At 33.9% G+C, this 13,939-nt stretch overlaps 1 protein-coding gene across 1 annotated transcript in view; it reads right to left on the reverse strand.

Annotated features, from left to right (window-relative positions):
* Positions 1-13,939, reverse strand: part of GALNT13 (polypeptide N-acetylgalactosaminyltransferase 13) — an 828,252-nt gene that overhangs the window by 718,721 nt on the left and 95,592 nt on the right. The window contains exon 2 of the mRNA XM_078146313.1: positions 5,428-5,673. Coding sequence (XP_078002439.1) covers positions 5,428-5,569 — 142 coding nt within the window. The 5' untranslated portion in view covers positions 5,570-5,673. The remainder of the gene's footprint in view (positions 1-5,427; positions 5,674-13,939) is intronic.

Below are 13,939 nucleotides of genomic sequence, written 5' to 3' on the forward strand. Positions count from 1 at the left end.
ATGTAATGGCAGTGTTAGGGGCTGTGTGTTGATCAGTGGATGCCCTGATACTTATACACTGAGTACTCCCCAATTTATTTAATAAAATTATAGGATGTAAAAGATAGGTAACAGAGACAAGTTGGTGTTAAGGTTTTAACACTTTCAGACCATGAGAGTTTATATGCACATCTTGTTAAGGGCATGAAATGCTGAATATTGTTAGTGACCCATTCACACTTTTGTTTTGCCCCCTCAAGTTTCTTTAGCAAGTAACTTGATAGAATTATACTATGTTGTCTATCTAAAAATTACTTGAATGTCCAGCTGCGTTCCAGGTGGCCTTAAAAAAGCACAAGAAAGTTCTCAGAAAGGAGATATCTCTGACAGCTGAGAAGAACAAGTTATGGAAGACTGGATTTCTTTCTTGTCCAGACTGGAAGTGCAGCTACACCTACCTAAGAGAGTTGTTGTGAGGATCAAATGAGATGATATTTGTTAAGAGCTCAGCACAATGCCTGGAATATAGTGTGCACTTAATAAATGCTTGTCTCATCCCCCCTTCCCTCACTCACAGGTCTTATCCTACTGTAGATCAGCACACAACTGCTGACCTTATTTTTTGAGAATGAAAAGGCCTTACCAATCTTACACATGACCATCATTCTACCACTGAAGAAACTAAGGTCAAGAAAGGTTAAGTGTCTAACCCATAAGAGAGTAGGCAGTTAATTAACAAGCTTTCAGTACCTTCTATGTGCAAGATACTGTCCTAAATACCAACAGATACCTGGTCTTTTTATTCCCATTTCAATGTTCTTTCCTGCATACTATGCTGTCTGTGCACATATAATGTCAACTATAATCTACAATGCAATAATATTATAATAGGAGGAAGTATGCTATATAAGATACAAGTATAGAAAATCAAAACATAACCCTAATGGTGTACTTTTTATTTATTCAAACAAGCAATGCTATTTCCTTTTTAAACAAGTTTTTTTTAATGCAAAAAAGTCTACTAAATTCAAATGTAAGGTAAAAACACTCATTATTTGAGCCTGAAAATTAAACAATGGATTTTAGTCTATGGAGAAGATTTAGCTATGAGTTAAGATTTAAAACAGGAAGTGACATTGGTTTTCTTGACCTTATAGAAAATCCTGTCATATTTCTGCTGAGTCTGATTCTGGTGTTTTTGGTGACTGAGCTAAATGGCTCAGTTCAATAAATGACTAAGTGATCATTCCAAATGGATGAACTCTATCACAAAGTATTTCTACTTTCATCCAAATGAATGCCTCAACTCATTCCTACCAATATGCGGGGAGGGCTGATTTATTCTAAAACATTACACATAGATCAGCAAATCAATCCACATATTCGTTTATCAAAAGCTGATAGACTCATCAAGTTCCCCTCTCTGAATAATATTAGGAAAAAGGCATAAAAATGTTTATATACCAGCTAAATTAGTCTTGGCTCCATCATTTCTTCCTTTTAAGTAACTTCTCAATTCTGCAAGCTATTCAAGAATGACAATTACTGAGTTTTCTTGTTCATATTGGTTCTACCCTTAGGAGAAAGTGAGCATGTACAGCACTGCAGTTTAATGTAGAAAGTGAATATTCAAAAATTTAGTACACTAAGATGAACTTTTTAAAAAGTAATTTACCCATTTTTCAATTTCATCAGTTTATTTAATTCATTTAGGTTGAAGTTGTTTTATTTTTTCACCTCATTTTTATTTCTTCTAGTTTGCTATTAATTTATATCTTTTAACAAGATGCTTGTCTGACACAAACAACTGATCTGGGAATTATCCTCACATCAGAATTCAAAGATATATATTTTGTTTCATAATAACAATTCATTATTTGTTATGTTATTTGGTGCTCACAAAGCCCAGTCCCTTGTGGCTTTTCCTTTCTCAATGAAAGTATTCATGACCTATAAGAATGAAGCTTACATATTCCTCAATCTTTTGGCCATTCTCATTTTTTTTTCCTCCTGAGCTCTATTTTCCAATATATTTTTCAATATCTCTTCTAGGCCACTGAAGCCATTCAATATGAAAGTATATATCCTTGGGTCCTTCAATGAATGAGACCAACAAGCTGTTCTCAGTGATACATGAAAGGTCTTGGAGAATGGGCAACATATTCTAGGATTGGAGAACAGATCTGATTTTCAAGAAGAGGAAGATATCACAAACTAGAGACCAGTAACACTGTCTTCAATTCCTAGAAAAATTCTAAAACAGATCAATAAAAACATAGTGAATGAACACTCAAAAAACAATTGCTAAAATCCAGCATGGAACCATCAAGAAGAGGCCATTACAGATTAAACTTATTTCTGTTTTTGATAAGATTACTAATTATTTTTTGTCTTTGAACTACAAAATTTTATGCCCATGGACACTGATCAGTTTTTGTGACAATGTAAATAAAAGAAACTATATAAATACAACACACATATTTCACAAATTACCTACAATATCTAGATAAAGGTACAAACTGACTTCATAGACTAAATAAACCTTGTTCTATAAACATAGTTGGAAAATATAGTGTTTTCACTTCTAGAGAAAGAAAGCCAGCAAACAGGCTTGTGGCTTGCAGGCAGCTGAGTATGCAGAACCAGGAGAGGCAGCCACCCCCACCCTCCTTATGGCTGGTCCTCCAGGTCACTCTTATTCAAAGCCAGTTCACCTTTTCATTTTTCTGGAGATACCCAAGATTTTGTCAAGCCTCTGCTGCACCTTGGGCCTCAGGGATGTCTCACACCTTAGGCCTGAGGTTAGGGTAGATATCTAATATCCCTTAGCTTTTGCTACATCTAAGCTGTAGAGGCTAACAGCCTTCACTAAAAAGGTGACATAGCACTGTCAAACACGCAAGTGTAAAAGATCCTACAGACATGCACTGTATGCAGACCGGAGAGGAATCTTGGAGCCCCCAAGGGACACTAAGTGTTAATCTTATTCAGTATCACTATATCATGAAGAGAGTAGTAAAGACTAATGGGTTACTGGATGTTGAGGGAAAAGATGGAGACTGACTGGACTTGTGAATTTAGCCACAAGACATTTGGCTCAGCCTGGGAAGATACAGGTTCTAGACACTCTAGAACTCTAGAAAAGGAAAACTCAGTATCATGACGTCAATATCAAATTTAAAGAACAAAAGAAAAGAAAAAAAGGCAAGTGAATCTGTGACACAAGGTGATGGAGATTCAACATGGTACAAGTTCACTTAAAATTTACCAAAGGATTTTTCTTCACAAAAAAAAAGGAAAAACAGGAGGTGGCCAAAAAAGTCCCTGAAACATCTTCCTTAGGCTCAGTTGATCCTCTATCACTTTCCAGCACTCTCAGGCAGGCCACAGCAGTGATGCGGGCAGCTCCTTTCCCACATCATAGGATTACTAAATTGATAGGTTAGGATAGTGTTGTGGATCAATTTACCCAGATTTCTGCAAAGCATTTGGTAATGTGCTGTAAAACATTCTTGTGTAAGATATGGAAAGATGTTGGCTAGATAACAATACATTTAAATGGATTCAGAAGTGGCTGAAAGGCCAGATTTAAAATGTATTGTGTTAAAGGGTATTAGGCCAACTTAGGAAGTCTTAGGTTGAGTGCCATAGATCTTGTAGTTGGCCTTTTGTGATTTAATATTTTATCAGGGACTTTAAAAAAGGCACAGACAACATGATTTTCAAATATGTAAATGACAAAAAATTGAAGAGATTACTTTTTGATGAGTGGGGATCCAAAAGCTACTGCAATATTGGATTGTATTAATAGAGACAGGGTTTCTAAGACCATGCTGATGATAACCTTTGAATACTCTGTCATAGTCAGACCACATGTTGAGTATTATATTCTGTTCTGGGCACTGCAGTTTCTAAAAGATGCTAATAAGTTGAGGAACCTCTCAATGAGGAAGGATTGTGGAGTGCATGTGTCCATGCTATATGAGGATGAATTGAAGGAAGCAGTGATGGGCATCATAGAGATGACTTAAAGGCTCAAGATAGCTGTGTTAACATATATAGCATTTGGAGGGATGCCATATAGGAAAGGAACTAGACTTGCTCTGTTTGACCTCAGAGAGCAGTACCAGATGAACTGAATTTAAAAAAAAAATTCAGTCTTGATGATGGCCTTACAAGTAGAGAATTGCAAAAGTGAATCAGAACACCTGGGAAGGAAATACATTGGACATTATTAAGCAGAATGTGTAAAATCATTTCTTAGGGGTTCCTTTAAAGGTATGGATTGGACTAGATTGATAATCAGACTTCTTCCAACAACAAAATTCTGGGATTTTGTGATATATACATATATGCATGCACACAGCTGCACATACACATACACATACATATTTTATGGCTGTGTGTATGTATGTAAATGTTGTATATGTATGTATATATGCATAAGTGTGTATATATACACATACACACATGCACAATGAATCAATGAACCATTGAAGCATCTAAGGAAGTTAATGTCCTACACAATGTTGGTAATCTCCACACATGCAAGGTATATAAACTGAGTTCTATTTTGAACTACATTTTCATTAGTAAGTAATCTTAGCAATTAAAACAATTTATCATAACAATAAATAATTTATAGGATTTTTTTTAGAAATGTTGCTATTTATTTGATATTGATAATTATTTCCCTTTTGGACAAAATTTTTAAAGTAAACTATGTTATCTATGAAGTAGAGAGTTTTCAAAGCAAATTAAAAATGTACAGATGGTTTCAGGTAGTATGTTTAAATTACTCAGGTAGAATGCCAGGCATCATTAACTACTTCTGCAAAACCTACATATTTAGTATATTTCACAAACATTGTTATATTTATTGAAATATCAAACATTAATAAAATGCCTCCATCAAAGAAAGGGTTAGAATTTTTTGTGGTAAATGAATTACCTCATGTCTTAATTTTTAGTTATAGAATCTTCTATTTCTGTATATAACTTATATGTTGTATACATATTATTCTTAGTCATTAAAGCAGGTCCTTTGGTGAAGTCATTTTATTATTCTACTAAAAAATGTGGTTGTTACTTTATATTCTTGAAAATATTATAATTTATATATCTTTCAAATAATTATATAAATAAAGCATTTCAGAAATTCATACTTCAAATTAAAAATAATTTAGATCTCCAAGAGATTTTAGGCATTATCTCATCTTATTGCTTCACGTTACACATAAGGAAAATGAGACCTAAAAAGGTGGGGGCTGAAAAGGGGCATTTTGTTAGTTTGTGACAATAAGGTAAGAAGTGACTTAACTTGAATTCCTGAATTTTTCTTGTAATGCTGTTTCTTCCTAAGTTGGCACCATTTTAGGAAGCTGGATATTTCATCATAAGTCACTGCCTTTTAATTAAAAAAAGAATTTTCATATTTAGAACACTTACCCCTTAATGCAGGCAGCAGGTACCTCTCTTTCTTGTCATCACATTTGTTACATTCACTAAAGTACTGCAGTAAAAAGACATCGACAAGAACCCACATTAGGGAAGTGGCTAAAGCCACCTTGCAGTAAACAAATCTCCTCATGGCTCTCCTTGATTTCTAGTTAACACACAAAATAAGGGCGGCTGCTACTGTGTTGAATCCAAGCCACAGAGATAAAGATTCAGCATGAAAGCAGGGGCATCCCACTGTAATGAAAAGAGAAATTTGATTTACTGTGGACTCTTTTTTTTTTGTTTTTTTGAGGTGGCAAAATAGTCACATATTCAAGGTCCCCAAATGCTTCATTACAAAGAGGTATTCAGACTTTTAACTTTTAAACATTAAAACAAGGACCCAACTAAATGAGATTTACAAGTATCCTAGAAGTCTAAATTTCTAACATCATCTGATTCTAAATTTATTTCTATTTATTGATTTTTTAAATGTGATTTAAAAAACTACAATGAGCTATAAATGAAATATCCATTGTAGTGGCTGACACGATGTTAGATTTTTTTAAAAAATCATTTTTTTTGATGGAGACACAACATAATCATGCAAAGTACTCCAAATTATTGTTCCTTTTCTGACATACACTCCTGTTTTCTGAGATAAACAATACATTTTTTGAATCCTTAGGTATTTTTTTAACACTTAGTTGTTGTTTTTTTTAACACGTGAGGAGTGTGTGTATGTTTAAATGCACAGACATTCAGAATAACTTACAGTACCTCAAAAAATGACATGAATAAACACTCACTGGTTGTACAGTAAAGGACTCAGAAAATTAAAACCCAATCATAGCACTTATTGTGTCTAAAAGACTCTTTACCATTGTTTTGCAAATTTCTTTGTGCAAGGTAGATATGTAGCTCATTTGTTGAAAGATATATCAAATACAGTTAAATATAAAGACACTGGGAATATTTCACAGATCTTTGTCTCAGAATGCGAACATTAACTTTCAATTTCATGAGGCATAACATCTTTAAAACCCAATCTTTGAAGGAATGGCAGGTGACTTATCATGCAGCAACACAAGAGTGTCACAGCCTACCTAGTCTAATGCATATTTCAGAAAACTTTGCAAAAGACTCACAGTTAACAAAATATATAAGAATGTATTATGCACATTCTAATTCTGCTACAATTTACAAACAACTTGACTATCATTGATGAAGAATGTAGCAATGTCCAGGGTTTCAAATTCATGGTATTATTTCTTTTTAAATTATGATTTGGGGACTTGTAGGAACAGAATCAGGATGGTGGAGGACAGAAAGCATTCAACTGATATCTCCCAACATTCCCTTCTAAACAACTTTAAAAGAAAGCCTCAAATCAAATTTTGGAGTGGCAGAGACAACAAAAGATCAATGATGGAACTAGGTAGTAGAGACAGAAGCAACAACAGCTTTAGGAGCTCTCAAGCCAAAGACAAAAAAGGGAACTCACAACTGGACAGAAAAAATTACAGGGTACTGCAATACTAGTACTGGACTTGTGATCAGATGCTGTTTAGCAATTCCATTGCCTATAACCACTTATGGGTCATAGTTCAAGGGCAGAGAGCAGTTTCAGTCAAATGGGAGTGAAAGCCCTGAGAGGCAGTATCACTTCCAAGCCCAAGAGATCAGAGACCTAGAGGAATAGCACCTTTCTGGTCCCAAGAAAGAATATATACTAAAGAACAATGTTGATTGCCATCCCAAGGGATCAGTAGACCTTCCTATGGAAGGACCAGGGAGTAAACCAAGAGAACAGTGACCATAACTCCCCAGGTCACATCACTTTGGAAGCACCAGAAAACCTCCAAATCCCCAGAACTAGCTCTAACAAAGCAGTGAGAAAAGACTGAAAGTGAAAGAGAAAGAAAGAGCCCTTTACCCCACCTGTTGGGAACAGAGCCCAGCTTTAACATAAAGTTCCAAATTGATAAATTGGGTGGGAAAAAAATAGCAAACAATAACAAAAAAAAATAACCTTAGCATAAAAAGCTACTATGGTGACAGGGAAAATCAAGATACAAACTCATAAGAAAATGAAGTCAAAAGAGCTACTAGCAAAGCCTCAAAATAAACTGTTAATTGGATATAAGACCAATAAGAATTCCTGGAAGAGCTCAAAAAGAAAGATTTTCAAAATAAAATATGAGAGGTGGGGGGAAATTATGTAAAGAAATGAAAGTAAAGTAAGGAAATTAGGAAAAGTAAAAAAAGTAAATTAACAGCTTTGTAAAAGAGGCATAAAATATTGAAGAAAATAACACCTTAAAAATAGAATTGGTCAAACAGAAATAGAGATACAAAATTTAACTGATGAATATGACTTCTTAAAAAAGCAAAGATGAACAAATAGAAAAATAGCTCCCTGAAGAAATAGTTACTTAAAATTAGAATTGGGCAAGTGGAAGTTAATAACTCCACAAGATATCAAAAAACAACTAAAAACTAAAAGAATGTAAAAAAATAGAAGATATTGTGAAATATCTCACTGGAAAAACAATAACCAAGTATTATTGAACTACCTGAAATCCATGATCAAAAAAAGCCTAGACATCATATTTCAAGAAAATCAAGGAAGACTGAAATAATATGCTGGAATCAGAAAGTAAAATAAAAATTGAAGGAATCCACCAATCATCTCCTGAAAGAGATCCTAAAATGAAAACTCCCAGAAATATTATAGCCAAACTCTAGCGTTCTCAGGTCAAGGAGAAAACATTACAAGCAGTGGTCAGAAGCAAAAGAGACTTTAGAAGAGGGACAGGATAAAAAAAAAGAGGACAAACAGAAGAAAATAGGTGTAGAGAAATGCATGTAGTAATCATAACTATGAACATAAATGAGATAAATTCACTTATAAATTAAAAACAGCAATCAGAATGGATTAGAAACTGAATCTAACAATCCATTATGATTTTAGGTTTTTAGTTTATTTTTAATCTAATGCTACTTTATATTAAATTTATATTATATTATTATTATATTACATTACATTACATTATATTATATTATAGTTATGTTATGTTATGTTATGTTATGTTATGTTATGTTATGTTATGTTATGTTATGTTATGTTATGTTATATTATGTTATGTTATATTATATTATATTATATTACATTATATTATGTCATATCATGTCATGTTATGTTATGTTATGCTTTGTTATATTATGTTATGTTATGTTATATCCTGTTGTTATACCAAACAATTTGCTTGATTCATTTTTTTTATTTTTATGCAGATGATTCTTAGATCTATTCACTTAGACCTAACATCTCTCCTGACACACAATCTCACATTTTCAACAACTTATTGATCATTTCAACATGTCCCAAACTGAACTCAAGATCTTTACCTAAAATGTTCTCCTCTTCCTAACTTTCTTATTACTGTTGAGGGCACTACCATCTTTCTAGTCATGCAGGACCACAATCTTGGTATAATCTTTGACTACTTATCATATATCACCTCCAACCACTTCCAAAAATTGTCAAGTCAATGATTCTACCTTCATATTGTCTTCCTTCTCCCCAATTCCAAAACTTCCACTATCATGATGCAGGTCCTTGCCATCTTACATCTGGACAACGATAGTAGCCTTGGGTCTTTCCAGTCCATCCTTCACTTAGATGTCAAATTGACTTTCCTAAAGAACAGCTCCAACCATGTTAGTCCTTTCTTCAAAAAACTATTGGCTCACTATTTCCACCAGGATCAAGTATAAAATACTGCATCTGTCTTTTAAATTCTGATAACTTGGCCCCTTCCTACATTTCTTGTCTTCTTACACTTTATTTGTTTCTACATACACTACAATCCAATAATATTGGCCTTGTTATTGCCTGAACACTGTACTCTATATCCTGACTGAATTTTTCTCACTGTATATCTCCCTTTGCCTTGAATTCTCTCCCTCATCAACTCTGCTTCCTGGCTTCCATAGCTTTCTTCAAGTCCTAGCTAACACCCTACTTCTACATAAGACATTCTTGTCCTCACTTAATGCTGAGACCTTTCTAATTTATTCTGCAAATTTTTTGTTTGCAAATAGTTTTTTTTTCAAGTTGTCTCACTCATTAGACTGTGAGATCCTTGAAGGAAAGGAGTGTTCTTGCCTTTATTTTGTATATCCAGTACTTAAGCACAGTGACTAGAACAGAGTAAGTACTTGACAAACACTTAGTGACTTGACTTGACTAGTGCAGTATCTCCATTCATAAAAACGAATTTATACAAAACATTTAGTCTGGATTTCATGAAAAAGTTTCCACCAAAGTCCCACTCTGATGCACCACAGTGGCATAGAAGTGACTCAGGTTTTCTAATATCATCATTAGAATTTTAACTCTGACATGTTCTTCCAAGCTGAAATGGTTTTGAATAAAAAAACTCTATGTCTGTCATTTGGTGATTTTTACAGAATTCAATGTCATCTAGTTGAAGAAGTTTGACCACAAGATGATGAATTTCTTTTTGGCTATAGCAATTCACAAAGACTATCTAATGACCATAATGATATCAAAATGTATGGCAGTTGAAGAAATGCTTATACTGTCCAAATCACAGAACCTTAGAGTATTTAAATATAATTGAAGGGAGGTTAGTCTAAAAATTAAAATGGACAAAAAGCACACTTTCCCGACTATGACATGTGATTAATCAAGCAAACTGTTAAACTATTATTGTGTGTTTATGTACATGTGTTGTATGTCAGTGTGTGTGTGAGAGTCAGAGGGAAATGAAGAGGGAGAGAAGGAGAGGGAGAGATTTGAAGAAAAATGAGCTAAGGTGATGACTAAATAGTAAGCAATAATTAAGCAGACCTATATTTAAATTTAGGAAATTTGGCAGAGTTTTCAATGAATGCAAACTTCTCAATAAAAAAAAAATCACAAATACATCTCAAAATATCTCTTCAGGGTAGGAGCATTTTTTTTAATCTCACTATCTTCCTTTGAATATGAATCCACATCCTCTTTTACATCAAAGTAGCTATCAATGGTTGGGTTTGCAAAAGAAGAAATCAAAATTATTTATGGTCGTATAAAAATGCTCTAAATCATTATTGATTAGAGAAATGCAGATTAAAGCAACCTCAATATATCATTTTACACTTACCAGATTGGCTAAAATGATCAAAAGGGAAAGTGACAAATGTTGAAGAGGAGTTAGAAAAATTGGGACACTAATTCATTGTTGGTGGAGTTGTGAACTGATCCATCCATTTTGGAGAACAATCTGGAATTATGCCTAAAGAGTTCTTAAAATATCTATAACCTTTGGGAATAATAAGAGAACATTGTATACAATAACAGCAATATTGCTTTAAGAACCACTTTGAGCAAATAAGTTATTTTGTCTATTATAAATACCCAAATCAACTACGAAGGACATATGGAGAAAGACATTATCTACATCTAGAGAAAAAAATTGATAAATAGATGTATAGAATAATTTTACATATGCATATACACATGCATATATGTATGTGTATGTATTATGGCTATATATACATGTATATGTGTGTGTATACATGTATGACTATATATGTGTATGTATGTACACATATACATGCATGTATATGTACACAATATACATACATATATATGTCTAATGGTAGCCATCTCTAGGGCAAAAGGAGGGAAGAAGAAAAGAAAAAAATGACTTTTTTGTATATTTGAAAGATATGACAAGTTGTACATAGTCAATTTGTAATTTTAATCACAATTTTTTTTAAAAAAATGTCCTATGTTATGGAAATGTTTGTTTTATTTCATAATTAAAAATAAACATTTTAAACATATTTTCATACAAATATTCTCTACGTGTTGTAATATGACTGTGAATAATAAGAATAATAAGAATAATCATTAGGGATCTAAGTAGAGTACCTGATATTACCCCCAAATAATCAGTTACCAAATGTTCTGGACTTTACCTCTACAACATCAATTATTCTTTTCTATCTCTTTATAGAGACAGTATCCTAGTTTGGGCACTCCTCAGTTTTTAGCTGTATAATGTTATGGCTTCAGGCAATAAACATGGATAAGTGCCAATTAAGTGCCAAGGATTGTGCTAATTCCTGGGAATACAAAGAATGATGAAAAGTAGTTCTGCCCTCAAGGAATTCATAGTTTAAAGGTGGAGACAACAGTCAAACCACTATGTATAAACAAGCTATACACAATATAAGCTAGAAATAATCATTGGAAGAAAGGCACTAGAATTAAAGAAGACCAGGAAAGGCTTGAGCAGAACATAGAATTTTGCTGAGACATGAAGGAAGCCAGGGAAGCCAGGAGGCTAATATGAAAAGGCAGGAAGAATTCCAGGTATGTGGAACAGGTGCTGAAAATATTAAGAATAGGAAATGGAATGTCTTGTTCCAGGAGGCTGCTTGCACGAAGGCCACTGTCACTGGATGACAGAGTACACAGTTGGTTGTAAGGAATAGGAAGAGGGGGTAGGGGAGGAATCTTATAATGGTCTTTTCATGCCAAACAGAAGATATTATATTTGATCCTGAACATGACAGGAAGCTTTGAAGAAAACAAGCATTTATTAAAAGCCTACTATGCACCAAGCATCATACTAAGTGCTGTACAAATATTATGTCTTCAAATCCCCACAAGAACCTTGCAAGTTGCTGTTATTATCCTCGTTTTACATTTGAGAAAACTGAAGCAGAGAGAGATTAAATGATTTACCCTGAGCCCTACAGTTACTAAAGTGTCTGAGGTTGAATCTGAACTCAAGCATTACTGATTCCAGGCCCAGTGCTCTACCTTTCCTACCACCTAGATGTCATAATTAGGCCGCTATCATCTGCATAGTTGCTAAGCTGCTATTTCTAAAGCCTAGGTCTGACCATGAGACACTCACTGCCTGAAGAAGCTCATGGGCTCCTTATTGCTAGTAGGGTATCTTATTAATTTCCTACTTAACATTTAAAGCTTTTCAAGATGTGATCCCAACCTATCTTTCCAGAGTTATTTCACTTTATTCCCACTCATATGCTTTGTCAGCTAAACTGGACTACTAAGGGTTCTTCACATTTAATATTTAGCCTTCTGCCTCTGTGCTTCTGCACACGCATTTCCTCATACCTGCATAAAGTTTTCACTTCCAGGTGGAGAATTTGCCCATCACAATTTCAATATATTGCAGGTTGGCATAAGAAACTAAATAGGAATTTTTTTGGAGTTTAACAGAAGCCGCAGATGACACATAAGGCCAGCACACAAAACAGAAAAAAAGTTTAGAAATTTAAAAATGCATTAAATATGCATGTAGCATTACATTATATACCATAAATATACACGATTTCTTTTTACACTTCAAATATGATCAGACACTTAACCCAAATGTTAAAATAAGGTGCTGTAAACACCTCATAAAAGAAAAAGAAAAAAAATTCAGGCTCGTTTTCTGGTATGAAGGGAAGGCCAAAAAAATTTATTCTGATTTTTCAGAAATTGGGGGCAGTGCACCTCTAACCCCTGTGATATAAAAAGGATAACTGTACTTCTCTCTCCCTATCTCTACATCTTAGGGTTCCTAGAACTGTTCAAGAATTGGATGTAGTGGGGGCATCTAGGTGGTGCAGTGGATAGAGCTCAAGCCTTGGAGTCAGGAGGACCTGAGTTCAAATCCAACCTCAGACACTTGATACTTACTGGCTGTGTGACCCTGGGCAAGTCACTTAATCCCAATTGCCTCACTCAAAAAAAAAAAAAAAGAATTGGATGTAGTGCCATTTCCTTTAATAGACTTTTCAGGATTACCTTAGTTGTTACCCACCCTCCCAAATTAATTTATATTTACTTATTTGTGCTCATTTTTTCCTCTCCCTTCCTCCTTCCTGCCCTGTAACAGTCTCTTTATGACATGGACACTTTTCTTTTTCTTTAAATCCTCAGCACTCAGAACAAAGATTGTCTGAAAGAACTCATCAAGGACAATTAGGATCATAAAAAAAAAAGTAAATTGGTCCTATAATGACAATGATAGAAAGTAGATGAAAAAGACAAGTAGCATGAAGGTACCTCTGCAACATTAAATGAACAAAAAGAACACTTCTAGACAATTGGGTATATCCTCAATGCACAATTTATGGAAATCTATGAATAATATTTACATGGGCTGCTGAGGTGTTTTATTTGAATCTGAAAAGGAACTATTCACACTTTTGAAACCACAGATTCATCAATGTTTCAAAGACAATATGGAGGAAAAGGGAAGTTGATTATATCTTATTTCATGGAGATTTTTTTAAATTCTTAAATATAAGATGCTAATTAACTACATTCTGTTATTCTTTGTTTTCTGAGTAATCCTTTTGAACATATCATAGCTTCAAAACCTAAAAACACTAGGGAAGGATAATTCTGAAAAATATTATATTTAATACGCATATGAATTCTAGATTTGGACCACGAAGCCAGTCTCATGGATAAATTTCT

The sequence above is a fragment of the Phascolarctos cinereus genome, unplaced genomic scaffold (assembly GCF_003287225.1).
Source record: "Phascolarctos cinereus isolate Bilbo 61053 unplaced genomic scaffold, phaCin_HiC Scaffold_726;HRSCAF=1367, whole genome shotgun sequence".
NCBI lineage: Eukaryota > Metazoa > Chordata > Mammalia > Diprotodontia > Phascolarctidae > Phascolarctos > Phascolarctos cinereus.